The 13,711-nt window shown below is 46.1% G+C and overlaps 1 protein-coding gene across 4 annotated transcripts in view; it reads right to left on the bottom strand.

Moving 5' to 3' along the window:
- Positions 1–7,660: 7,660 nt before the first annotated feature.
- Positions 7,661–13,711, bottom strand: part of LOC133544363 (collagen alpha-1(XVIII) chain-like) — a 71,784-nt gene continuing 65,733 nt past the window's right edge. For all 4 annotated transcript variants that reach the window (XM_061889596.1, XM_061889594.1, XM_061889593.1 and 1 more), the window contains 5 exons: positions 13,674–13,706; positions 13,163–13,591; positions 12,900–13,097; positions 12,723–12,832; positions 7,661–10,274 (listed from right to left, as the gene is read on the bottom strand). In XM_061889596.1, the coding sequence (XP_061745580.1) occupies positions 10,061–10,274; positions 12,723–12,832; positions 12,900–13,097; positions 13,163–13,591; positions 13,674–13,706 (984 nt within the window). In that variant the 3' untranslated portion in view covers positions 7,661–10,060. The remainder of the gene's footprint in view (positions 10,275–12,722; positions 12,833–12,899; positions 13,098–13,162; positions 13,592–13,673; positions 13,707–13,711) is intronic.

The raw sequence follows: 13,711 nt of genomic DNA on the forward strand, positions 1-13,711 counted from the left end.
GTGCAATTTCCAACAGGAAGTGATGCCCTTAAATAGTCACAGCTGTGCTCAATCAATTGACTTAACAAGAATTCGAGAGCAACTTGGAAAATTGTACAAAATAAATGACAGACTCGGTGCAGTATCATAGGAAAATAAATAAAGCAATAAAAAAAAGCAATTGAAAAACAATGTTTTTTTTTTATTGAGGTTTGTTTCCTATTATATGATTTCCTATCCTATGCTGCGATGAGATGGTGACTTGTCCAGGGTGTACGCCGCCTTCTGCATGATTGTAGCTGCGATAGGCACCGGCGCCCCCCGTTACCCCAAAGGGAATAAGCGGTAGAAAAATGGATGGATGATTTCCTATGATTGAGTCTTTGATTTGTTTTGTTAAAAAAGAGCAACAAAAAACGCTTTTTTTTTACAGCTTTATTTACTTTCCTATGATACCGTACTGAGTCTTTGATTTATTTTGTAAAAAAATGCAACAAAAAAAACGTTTTTATTGCTTTAAGTATTTTCTTATGATATTTTAATGATACTGTACTAAGTCTGATTTATTTTGTAAAAAAAATGCAACAAAAAAACGTTTTTTACTGCTTTATTTATTTTACTACAATATGATTTCCTATGATACGATACTGAGTCTTTGATTTATTTTTGTTAAAAAATGCAAAAAAAACACTTTTTTTTATTGCTTAATTTATTTTCTTTTGATTTGATTTCCTATGATACTGTACTGAGTCTTTGATTTTTTTTTGTAAAAAAAAATGCAACAAAAAAACAATTTTATTCCTTTATTTATTTTCTTATGATATTCTAATGACACTGTACTAAGTCTGATTTATTTTGTAAAAAAATGCAACAAAAAACGTATTTTACTGCTTTATTTATTTTACTACAATATGATTTCCTATGATACGATACTGAGTCTTTGATTTATTTTTGTTAAAAAATGCAAAAAAAACCAACTTTTTTATTGCTTAATTTATTTTCTTATGATTTGATTTCCTGTGATACTGTACTGAGTCTTTGATTTATTTTTAGTGAAAAAAAATGCAACAAAAAACGTTTTTATTGGTTTATTTATTTTCTTATGATATTCTAATGATACTGTACTGAGTCTGATTTATTTTGTACAATTTTCCATTTTGTCTATTATTTGTGCACTTTCATTTTTGAAGTTGTTCTTGATTTATTGTTATCTTAATTGGTTGAGCACAGCTGTGACTATTTAAGTGCGATGAGGTGGAAACTTGTCCAGGGTGTACGCCGCCTTCCGCCCGAATGCACCTAAGATAGGCTCCAGCGCCCCACGCGACCCCGAAGGGAATAAGCGGTGGAAAATGGATGGATGGAAAATTATTGCAATCAATCAATCAATCAATGTTTATTTATATAGCCCCAAATCACAAATGTCTCAAAGGACTGCACAAATCATTACGACTACGACATCCTCGGAAGAACCCACAAAAGGGCAAGGAAAACTCACACCCAGTGGGCAGGGAGAATTCACATCCAGTGGGACACCAATGACAATGCTGACTATGAGAAACCTTGGAGAGGACCTCAGAAGTGGGCAACCCCCCCCCTCTAGGGGACCGAAGGCAATGGATGTCGAGCGGGTCTAACATGATACTTTGAAAGTTCAATCCATAGTGGCTCCAACACAGCCACGAGAGTTCAGTTCAAAGCGGATCCAAGACAGCAGCGAGAGTCCCGTCCACAGGAAACCATCTCAAGCGGAGGCGGATCAGCAGCGTAGAGATGTCCCCAACCGATACACAGGCGAGCGGTCCATCCTGGATCCCGACGAGCGGTCCATCCTGGGTCTCGACTCTGGACAGCCATGGTCATCGGACCGGACCCCCTCCACAAGGGAGGGGGGGACATAGGAGAAAAAAGAAAAGAAGCGGCAGATCAACTGGTCTAAAAAGGAGGTCTATTTAAAGGCTAGAGTATACAGATGAGTTTTAAAGTGAGACTTAAATGCTTCTACTGAGGTAGCATCTTGAACTTTTATTGCTCTTTCATCCCGCTCTACCATGAGCTAATGCAGCGTAATTTTGTTCTTATCTGTACTGTAAATTTCAAATTTGAATGACAACGAAGGTCCTGCAATCCTGGGTTCAAATCCAGGCTCGGGATCTTTCTGTGTGGAGTTTGCATGTTCTCCCCGTGAATGCGTGGGTTCCCTCCGGGTACTCCGGCTTCCTCCCACTTCCAAAGACATGCACCTGGGGATAGGTTGATTGGCAACACTAAATTGGCCCTAGTGTGTGAATGTGAGTGTGAATGTTGTCTGTCTATCTGTGTTGGCCCTGCGATGAGGTGGCGACTTGTCCAGGGTGTACCCCGCCTTCCGCCCGATTGTAGCTGAGATAGGCGCCAGCGCCCCCCGCGACCCCGAACGGGAATAAGCGGCAGGAAATGGATGGGATGGATGGATGGATGGAACAAAAAGAAGTTTAAGTCTATTTATGCCCTACTGAGCATTGAATCACCTCAACAGTGTACAAAATGCAATTTTTTTTTGCTGCATTTAAAAATGAATTTAAAGGCATCAGCAATTAAAACATAGGCCGTAAATTTCTCTGCTAGGCTCATGCAACTTCCGGTCAATAAAGTTTGATTGAAAGTCGACACTTCTCAAAGATGTATTACCTGCCCTGACCACATGGTGGCGACAAACACACAAGTAACAATGTTAATTCAACGACAAGCATGACGAACTTTAACAACAAGACTTTAAAACTTTTAGTTGTAACAGAACATCTACTTTCAACAACTTGTGATCTGATTGGCTATCGCAACTGTCTATCAACTGTATGTGTTCTTAAATTCATCCGCCAACCATACTTGTCAACCCTCCCGTTGTTCCAGGGAGACTCCCAAATTTCAGTGCCCTTCCTGAAAATCTCCCAGGACAACCATTCTCCTGAATTTCTTCCGATTTCCACCCGGACAACAATATTGGGGGCGTGTCTTGGCTTTGGCGTCCTCTCTCACCTGAAAAGGAGACTATTATATATGTCTCCGTTATCCATAGAGTCATCTATAACCCATAAAGTAGGTAGGCAGGGAGATATTTATACCAGCCGGCATGTTAATACATTGACACACACATCAGGTGTCCCATCATGCATTGCTACAAAACTACGCTTAAATCGCTGGAGTCTACATTAACTTCAGATCAACCCCTCATTTCAAAATGTTTTTAGTTTTTTGTTTGTTGGTTTTTCACCCTTTTTTTTTGTCAAACACACTTATGTTTTTAATGGCAAACACACAAAATATGCAAACTGTGACGATCGGTCACTTCATTTCTGTTTGTTTCCTTGTTTTTGTATGCACTTCCTATCCGTGCTCTTATTTTGGTTTCCACTTCCTGCTTGTTCCGCTGAGTACTGTTTTGTTCACACACCTGCTGTTGATTGGCAGCTGGTCCACACCTGCGGCCAATCAACATGAGTGCTATTTATGTCTCGAGCATTCTTCAGTGCTGGAAGATAACACACTCGTGTTGGATGCAAGACGGCTTCGTTTCTCTGTTGATGATAATTTGAAGTCATCTTACCTGCTCATCGCCCTCCTGGTTCTTGCATCTTGGGGTCACAAAAACGGCAGCCATGAGAAGTTCCAAACACAAACTCTTCCACCGGTAGAGCGGCATAGCTCAGTTGGTTGAGTGGCCGTGCCAGCAACCTGAGGGTTGCAGGTTCGATTCCCGCTTCCGCCATCCTAGTCGCTGCCGTTGTGTCCTTGGGCAAGACACTTTACCCACCTGCTCCCAGTGCCACCCACACTGGTTTACATGTAACTTAGATATTGGGTTTCACGATGTAAAGCGCTTTGAGTCACTAGAGAAAAGCGCTATATAAATATAATTCACTTCACCAAAATTATTTTTCAAAGTGGAATATTTGATGTGATGTAATCAGAAAGAAAAGAAAAAAAACATCTTTGTTTTATTAGTCAGCATTGCAACTTTTTCAAAATTACATTTCACCTTTAAGCTTTTTTATTTAATTTATTTGTTTTGTTTATTTTAATAGTATTTTTCAGAATGTGCCGTGGGCCTTTAAAACATTTAAATGTGGGCCGCAAATGGGGCACACTTTTGACACCCCTGCTGTAAATAATAAATGATGAATGATAAATGGGTTGTACTTCCATCCATCCATCCATTTTCTACCGCTTATTCCCTTTTTTTGGGGTCGCGGGGGGCGCTGGCGCCTATCTCAGCTACAATTGGGCGGAAGGCGGAGTACATCCTGGACAAGTCGCCACCTCATCGCAGGGGTTGTACTTGTATAGCGCTTTTCTACCTTCGAGGTACTCAAAGCGCTTTGACACTACTTAAAGTGAAGTGTGATCTATATTTATATAGCGCTTTTCTCTAGTGACTCAAAGCGCTTTTACATAGTGAAACCCAATATCTAAGTTCCATTTAAACCAGTGTGGGTGGCACTGGGAGCAGGTGGGTAAAGTGTCTTGCCCAAGGACACAACGGCAGTGACTAGGATGGCGGAAGTGGGAATCGAACCTGCAACCCTCAAGTTGCTGGCACGGCCAATCTACCAACCGAGCTATACCCCCCCACGGTACTTCCACATTTACCCATTCACACACACATTCACACACTGATGGAGGGAGCTGCCATGCAAGGCGCTAACCAGGACCCATCAGGAGCAAGGGTGAAGTGTCTTGCTCAGGACACAACGAGGTTGGTACAAGGGGGGGATTGAACCAGGGACCCCTCGGGTTGCGCACGGCCACTCTTCCACTGCGCCACGCAGTAATGAAAAATTAAATCTCGCTCTCTCTATCTCTCTGCCCCTCCCTCACAAATGCTGCTGCGTGCGCACACCATCACAATTTGTTTTGTTTTTAACCCCTTCTTAACCTTGGACGTACATTGAAAATACACGCTACTCCAACTCAAAATGCCGGACATTTGAGGCATTTAAGAAACTCCACCCGGACAGCCCAGACCAGGGGTCGGGAACCTTTTTGGTTGAGAGAGACAAGAATCTAAATATTTTAAAATGTATTTCCGTAAGAGCCATAGAATATTTTTTTCAACACTGAACACAACTAAACACGTGCATTTTTAAGTAAGACCAACATTTCTAGAGTATAATAGGTCTCTTCCATCCATCCATCCATACATCCATCTTCTTCGGCTTATCCGAGGTCGGGTCGCGGGGGCAGCAGCCTAAGCAGGGAAGGCCAGACTTCCCTCTCCCCAGCCGCTTCGTCTAGCTCTTCCCGGGGGATCCCGAGGCATTCGAAGGCCAGCAACGTGTCCTGGGTCTTCCCCGTGGCCTCCTACCGGTTGGACGTGCCCTAAACACCTCCCTAGGGAGGCGTTCGGGTGGCATCCTGACCAGATGCCCGAACCACCTCATCTGGCTCCTCTCCATGTGGAGGAGCAGCGACTTTACTTTGAGTTCCTCCCTGATGACAGAGCTTCTCACCCTATCTCTAAGGGAGAGCCTTATTCTTTGTAATAACATTGTTATTCTGAAGCAACTGTGGAGGGGGCGTGGCCTGCGGGCCTGCAGCGAACCAGGGTGTTGCCAGGACCGGCCCTCGAAATCAGCGACAGGTGCGTAGATGGCCCACCTGGGCCTTGTTATCTAATCACCTGTCGCTCTGTTTATAAGAAGCAGCCAGGAGGAGGGACGGGGTTGGGGCTGGAGCCAGAGCGCGAGCGAGAACGAAAGAGAAAAAGACAATTGCTGGAAAGCAACTAGAGACTTATTGAAAAATGTAAAAAATATCGTAACCCTGAAACAGGCTCTCATGTCGGTGCTTGGTGGTCTGTAGAACCCCCAGGAGGGCAAGCTCTAAACTAACCAATAATAAATAAATCACTTCTTACCCTTAATGCAACTTCTTAAACAAATGCGGTAGAAAAAGGATGGATGGATTCAAATGAGCATGAGCATGTTTTATATTTTGAACGTTATTTTTAACACTGTGATTACAAGTGGAATTATTCATTACTTATTGTGTTAAGACAGGGGTGCCCATTACGTCGATTGCGATCGACTGGTCGATCTCGGAGGGTGTGTCAGTCGATCTCAAGCCAGGCATTAAAAAATAGACATAAAAAATGAGCAATCATCAATCATACCAAGACTTCACTTTCGTCAGTTGTTTGACATTCTCGGCACCCGAGGATCTTGTGAGACGACGCTGGCTGCTGCGAGCTCATATTTAAGAAAAAAAATCACTAACAGGGCGGACGCAGAGAAACACATTTTATTTCTAGAGACTCCGTACCTACTGTCAAAACTCTAAAGACCGACTGCACAGTTCCTGTCTTCACCATAAAAGACCTGTTTCATCCTGCCTGTGCTAACAAAATAAGAGTCTCAAAGCTAGCGTGCACAAGCTACGGAGTTTGATGCCAATGTATTTCTCCCCCGCCCTCAGCGACCGCTTTCTCACTTGCTTGCCCACCCGCACAGTCACTGACGTCACTCACCTGCTGCCAGACATTAAAGGGCCACACACATATGCTACTCTCATAACAAAGTGTTTAAAAACCAGTATGCAAGTTGGACAAATGAGATGCCAAAAACCAACCACTTTCATGTGGTATTGGACAGAAAGGAGGACTTTTTTTCTCCTCCATTTGAAAATGCGGACGTTATCAGCACCACTGTCTAATTCCAATCAATGCAAGTCATCAGAATCAGGTAATACACCAACTTATATTCTTGTCTTCATGAAAGAAAGGAATCTATATGTGTTAAACATGCTTGTGTTATCATTAAACACCATTAACTTCTTAACAAAAATGTCTCTTTCATAAATAAATAAATATAAATTATCAATCAATCAATATTTACTTATATAGCCCTAAATCACTAGTGTCTCAAAGGGCTGCACAAACCACCACGGCATCCTCGGTAGGCCCACATAAGGGCAAGGAAAACTCACACCCAGTGGGACGTCGGTGACAATGATGACTATGAGAACCTTGGAGAGGAGGAAAGCAATGGATGTCGAGCGGGTCTAACATGATACTGTGAAAGTTCAATCCATAATGGATCCAACACAGTCGCGAGAGTCCAGTCCAAAGCGGATCCAACACAGCAGCGAGAGTCCCGTTCACAGCGGAGCCAGCAGGAAACCATCCCAAGCGGAGGCGGATCAGCAGCGCAGAGATGTCCCCAGCCGATACACAGGCAAGCAGTACATGGCCACCGGATCGGACCGGACCGGACCCCCTCCACAAGGGAGAGTGGAATTATAAATAGGAATAAGGTAGATCTCCTCGACTTGGTCAATTGAAAAGTAGCTCGCCTGCAGAAAAAGTGGGAGCGCCCCTGTGTTAAGCAATGTCAGCTCAGATTTATCCGAGAGCCAGATGCAGTCATCAAAAGAGCCACATCTGGCTCTAGAGCCGTAGGTTCCCTACCCCGGGCCCAGACAGTCCCGCAGAAGAGGACATGTCCGGGGAAAAGAGGACGTATGGTCAGTCTAAGCAATGAAAAGCGTACCTGTTGCAGGTGTGCAGCTGGAGTGGAAGCTCACGCCACAGTTCAAGTGCTTTATAAGTGCACACGGGGCCAAACCATATTTTAAATCAAGTCCACGGCTTTCCCATTAAAGTGTTCTTTTTTTTTTTTTTTTCAGACAAATATTCAGAATACGTGTGTTATAATTTTCTGTAATTACTTTATTTAATGACATAATTGTACCAAAATATGTTAGTTGATTTCCACCCAACTCTCCTCCTTCTTAAACCTCATTAGTTGTGCCGCCCACTCTCAGTTCTTTCCTCATATGAACGCCAAACAAGCCGCTTTACATAAAAGCCTCGCACAAATGAGCTGATTGAATTACGTGCAAGTGAGGCACAACGTGTGAATGACTGCTGCTTGTTTCCAGCGCTCAAATACATCTTATGTGCATCGAGTTAAGACAAGTATGTCTTAACATTACCGGATATATTTGGAATCATTTTGTAACAACTTAAAGGCCTACTGAAAGCCACTACTAGCGACCACGCAGTCTGATAGTTTATATATCAATGATGAAATATTAACATTGTAACACATGCCAATACGGCCTTTTTAGTTTACTAAATTGCAATTTTTAATTTCGCGCCGAAGTATCCTGCTGAAACGTCTCGGTATGATGAAGCGTGCTTGTGACGTCACGCATTGTAGAGGACATTTTGTTCCAGCATCGTTCCCAGCTATACGTCGTCTGTTTCCATCCATCCATCCATCCATCATCTTCCGCTTATCCGAGGTCGGGTCGCGGGGGCAGCAGCCTAAGCAGGGAAGCCCAGACTTCCCTATCTCCAGCCACTTCGTCTAGCTCTTCCCGGGGGATCCCGAGGCGTTCCCAGGCCAGCCGGGAGACATAGTCTTCCCAACGTGTCCTGGGTCTTCCACGTGGCCTCCTACCAGCTGGACGTGCCCTAAACACCTCCCTAGGGAGGCGTTCGGGTGGCATCCTGACCAGATGCCCGAACCACCTCATCTGGCTCCTCTCCATGTGAAGGAGCAGCGGCTTTACTTTGAGTTCCTCCCGGATGGCAGAGCTTCTCACCCTATCTCTAAGGGAGAGACCCGCCACCCGGCGGAGGAAACTCATTTCGGCCGCTTGTACCCGTGATCTTATCCTTTCGGTCATGACCCAAAGCTCATGACCATAGGTGAGGATGGGAACGTAGATCGACCGGTAAATTGAGAGCTTTGCCTTCCGGCTCAGCTCCTTCTTCACCACAACGGATCGATACAACGTCCGCATTACTGAAGACGCCGCACCGGGTTGGGGAGGAGACCCTGCCCCAAGTGGAGGAGTTCAAGTACCTAGGAGTCTTGTTCACGAGTGGGGGAAGAGTGGATCGTCGTCTGTTTGCATCGCATAATTCCACAGTATTATGGACATCTGTGTTGCTGAATCTTTTGCAGTTTGTTCAATGAACAATGGAGACATCAAAGAAGAAAGCCGTAGGTGGGAAGCGGTGTATTGCGGCCGACTTTATAGCAACAAAAACACAGCCGGTGTTTCATTGTTTACATTCCCGAAAGATGACGGTAAAGCTTTACTATGGAACAGAGCGGTCAAGCGTACACGGTTGGATTGGACCACACACACAAAGTACAGTGTATTATGCAGCGATCATTTCGAAAGATCGTGTTTCGAAGAGGGTCCCTTGCGAAGGGCAGAGATGGGCATCGCCACCACCCGTCAACTGGTGCTGAAGAAAGGTGCGGGGCCGACCTTCAGGTTGTACAGGTATGACCATATAATCTCACTAAAACACTAGTAACATAATAAGAAGATAAGGGATTTTCCAGAATTATCCGACTAAATTTGTTTGATAACATCTAAATTGCTCCCACTGTATAGTCTTTTTTTCCCTTTTCTAGTCCTTCACTCTCACTTTCCTCATCCACGAATGTTTCATCCTCGCTCCAATTAATGGGGAAATTGTCGCTTTCTCGGTCCGAATCGCTCTCGCTGCTGGTGGCCATGATTGCAAACAATGTTCAGATGTGAGGAGCTCCACAACCCGTGACGTCACACGCACATCGTCTGCTACTTCCGGTACAGGCAAGGCTTTTTTATTAGCACCAAAATTTCTAACTTTATCGTCGATGTTCTCTACTAAATCTTTTCAGCAAAAATATGGCAATGTCGCGAAACGATCAAGTATGACACATAGAATGGACCTGCTATCCCCGTTTAAATAAGAACATCTCATTTCAGTAGGCCTTTAAACAAGACGTCAGACAAAAAGTTGAAAAAGAACAGACACGCTTATTTAGAAAAAACACACAAAATATCCTTGTTATTGCAAAAAAACAAAAACAAATACATGCTCTTGTTCATTGGAGCTTAGGTAAATTCAAATTTGTCCACAGTTACAGTCCACTTCAGTCCAGTATGCTGTAGCTTCCCTTTGTGTCTTTGTTTCACATATCCTATTATTGATTATTATCCTGTGTAGCACCACTAAATGCAATTTAAAAAACAAGAAGTAACAGACCATTTAACAATGTTATAGTGTGTGTGTGTGTGTGTGTGTGTGTGTGTGTGTTTATCTCCTGGCCTGGCCAATGTAGCTGTTCTCCACACACAGTACCACGTAGGAGCTGGAACAGCTGCTGGGACTCTGCTGCAGCAAACTGCCGCTCTGAAGCGACGCCGCCGTACCCGTCAGCGCGGGGCTGCTCACACGCCACGCCTCGCAGTAACTGTCCACGTGCCGCTGCCCGTTGGTGGCCGTGCCGTGCCACATCATCTTCTCAGGCCTGGGGAAAGAATGCGGCGTTGTTTTTATTATGTCGACCATGTGCAATGGATAAATCCATCAACAAGCACAAATTACCACCAAGAAAGAAACTAAGTTTTAAGTCCCATCTTAAAACTCATTTGTATACTCTAGACTTTAAATAGAGACCTCTTTTTAGACCAGTTGATCTGCCGTTTCTTTTCTTTTCTACTCCCTCCCCCTCTTCCTTGTGGAAGGGGGGAGAGAGGGACACAAGTCCGGTGGCCATGGATGAAGTGCTGGCTGTCCAGAGTCCGAACCTGGGGTGGACCGCTCACCTGTGCATCATTTGGGGACATCTTTGCGCTGCTGACACGTCTCCGCTCGGGATGGTCTCCTGCTGGCCCCACTATGGACTGGACTCTCACTATTGTGTTGGATCCACTATGGACTGGACTCTCACTATTATGTTAGATCCACTATGGACTGGACTCTCACTATTATGTTAGATCCACTATGGACTGGACTCTCCCACTATGGACTGGACTCTCACTATTATGTTAGATCCACTATGGACTGGACTCTCACTATTACGTTAGATCCACTATGGACTGGACTCTCACTATTATGTTAGATCCACTATGGACTGGACTCTCCCACTATGGACTGGACTCTCACTATTATGTTAGATCCACTATGGACTGGACTCTCACTATTATGTTAGATCCACTATGGACTGGACTCTCACTATTATGTTAGATCCACTATGGACTGGACTCACTATTATGTTAGATCCACTATGGACTGGACTCTCCCACTATTATGTTAGATCCACTATGGACTGGACTCTCCCACTATTATGTTAGATCCACTATGGACTGGACTCTCACTATTATGTTAGATCCACTATGGACTGGACTCTCACTATTATGTTAGATCCACTATGGATTGGACTCTCCCACTACTATGTTAGAGCCACTATGGACCTGCAGCGAAGCGGAGTGTGCCAGGACCGGCTTCGAGATCAGCGACAGGTGCGTAGATGGCCCAGCTGGGCACATTTATCTAATCACCTGTCGCTCTGTTAAAGGCAGCAGCTGGGAAGGAGAGGTCAGTCGGAGCACGAGCGAGAAGGAGAGGGAAAGCTAATACAGACACAAACTGATGGCTGAAAAGAACGACAAGAACCCTTTATAGAAAAATAAATCATTGTTCGCAACCATGAACAAAGCTTTCATGTCCCTGCTTAGTGGTCTGAAGAACCCGGAGGAGCAAGACCTCCACAATTTGGCGCCCAACTTGGCTGGACCACCGGAGGCAGAGGAGGTCGACCCCCTGACGGCCCTGGCAGGCGTGCTCGCAGAAGTGGCGGCGAAAAGCCACCAGCGGCTCGAGGAGGCCCGCCAGCAGTGCCAGATCCTGCAGGCGTTGGCGGACCGGGTGGGCACGGCACGGCCAATGTCACCGGCCGTCACCATGCGGCGCATGGGGGAAGAAGACGACCCCCATTCCTTAGTGGTGATCTTTGCGGCCACGGCGAGAGCATGCGAGTGGCCGGAAGAAGAGTGAGGGGTGCGGCTCTTGCCACTCCTCTTGGAGGAGGCGAATTGAGTGGCGCTCATCCAGCCGGCGGCCTCCAAGGTGCACTTCGCGGACCTGAGGAGGGCGGTGCTGGACCAAGGAGTACCGACGCCGGTTCCGGTCCATGCGTCTGGAGGAGGAGGACCGTCCATTCACCTTTGGCGAGCGGCTCCAGGAGGCGGTGACGGCAGGCTGCTGGACCAAATCATCCGGGAGCAAATCATGGAGGGCATCCCGAAGCGGACGGCTGACTGGATCCTGTACCACCGGCCCCGGACCCTGGCATCTGTGGTGACCCTTGCCGAGGACCACCTGGCCGTCCACCGCAAGGCGCAATTGGCACCGACGGCGCACGGACAGAGTGCGCGACAGGAGGAGGAGGGAGTGGTGTACATTCCCCAACATAACCCGCGTGACTCTCTCTCTGCTCTTTCTGTGCAGGTCCCGGCTGCTGCCCCCAGAACATCTCCCGCGAAGACGGCTCCTCAAATGCTCAAATCATCATAATCAGAGATCCAACTGATGGTTGATGATGGGCAAAATCCAACAAAAGGATTCGACAATGAAAATCTTTAATCAAAGAGAGCCCTAGTCGAAGGACATAACCCCTCATCGGGTTCCTCACTGTGATGAAATGTTCCTCTAGCTCTGGGAGAGAAACAAACTCAAAGCAGACTGTTTCCACCTCCATGGAAGTACAGCTGGATTCCTCTCTCTAAACAGTTGATACCGAAGAGTAAACCAATAGACCGCCCAGTTAACCAGTAGGCCATCTTCCGTGTACCCTGCCTCCCACTCTAAGTCAGCTGGGATAGGCCACGGCTTCCCTGTGACGGTCAACCAATGGTCAACATCCCTGAATATCAGCAATCTGTGAAATGTGTGTTATATTGATGCTTGAACGTACCATGTGCTGTCACGAAGAACATCTTTCCCATCAAAAGAGTAGATTGGGACATTCTCTTTCATTCTGTCTCCTCTAAACATGGCATCCCAGTTGTCAAACAGAATCTCGTCCTGGCAAGTAAGAAATGGACTTATGTTAATTATCTTTAGCTTTACAAGTTGTTTTGTATAGGACTACCTTCAGGTTGACTAAAGGCAAGCGGTCCCTGTCGGCTTTGCGGACAATGCTCTGTAAATCCTGGAGTTTAGAGGATAGGAAGGCCCGGAATGTTCCTTTCATCCCGATGGCTTGGGCCTGGGTGAAGCACAGGAAGTCGGCGCCCCGGATGCCCTGCATGGAGCCAGTCTGGGGCTGGTTCAAGGCTATTAGGTGGAGCTGGAGAAACAGAAAAAGGGTTCAAATCTTCTACAGTCAGCGGGTAAGTAAGTGACTTTCCTTACCCCTGGACCTGATGTGTGACGATGGGACGGAGTGTGTGCCACAGGTGGATGGGGCCTTCGCTGAGGGGTTACTGCGTAGTATGGTGGGCGTTCATGGGATGAATGGATTGGATAACGACCATCTGGGTGGTTCACCCGTTCTGTGTAACTCGGGTATCTTGGGTCTGTTTGGGCCGGGTATTGTGGATCCGGCTGAGATGGGTATCGAGTGTCAGGGTTGTATCTGGGATAGGGAGGGTTTGGCTCTCGGCCATCAGGGTTTGTTTGGTACGGAGGGTTTGGCTGGCTGGTCCGATGAGGGTCAGGCTGGGAGGAATGGTCTGGATTTACCGGGACTGGGCTCTGCTCATGTCCGTGGGAGTCGTTGGAGTTATGGTGCGGGGAATACGGAACAACTGGTGGGGGTTCCACTGCTGCAACCTCATTGCCCTGCAATAGCGTTGAACATAAACAACCAAAATCCCAACAGTTTGGAGATTTCGACTTTGGGGAAAAAATATGGGACACTCACGTCTCCACCCGGCAGAGGAATGTATCCCCCGAGCTGAA

Source organism: Nerophis ophidion, linkage group LG27, assembly GCF_033978795.1.
Source record: "Nerophis ophidion isolate RoL-2023_Sa linkage group LG27, RoL_Noph_v1.0, whole genome shotgun sequence".
NCBI classification, from domain to species: Eukaryota; Metazoa; Chordata; class Actinopteri; order Syngnathiformes; family Syngnathidae; genus Nerophis; species Nerophis ophidion.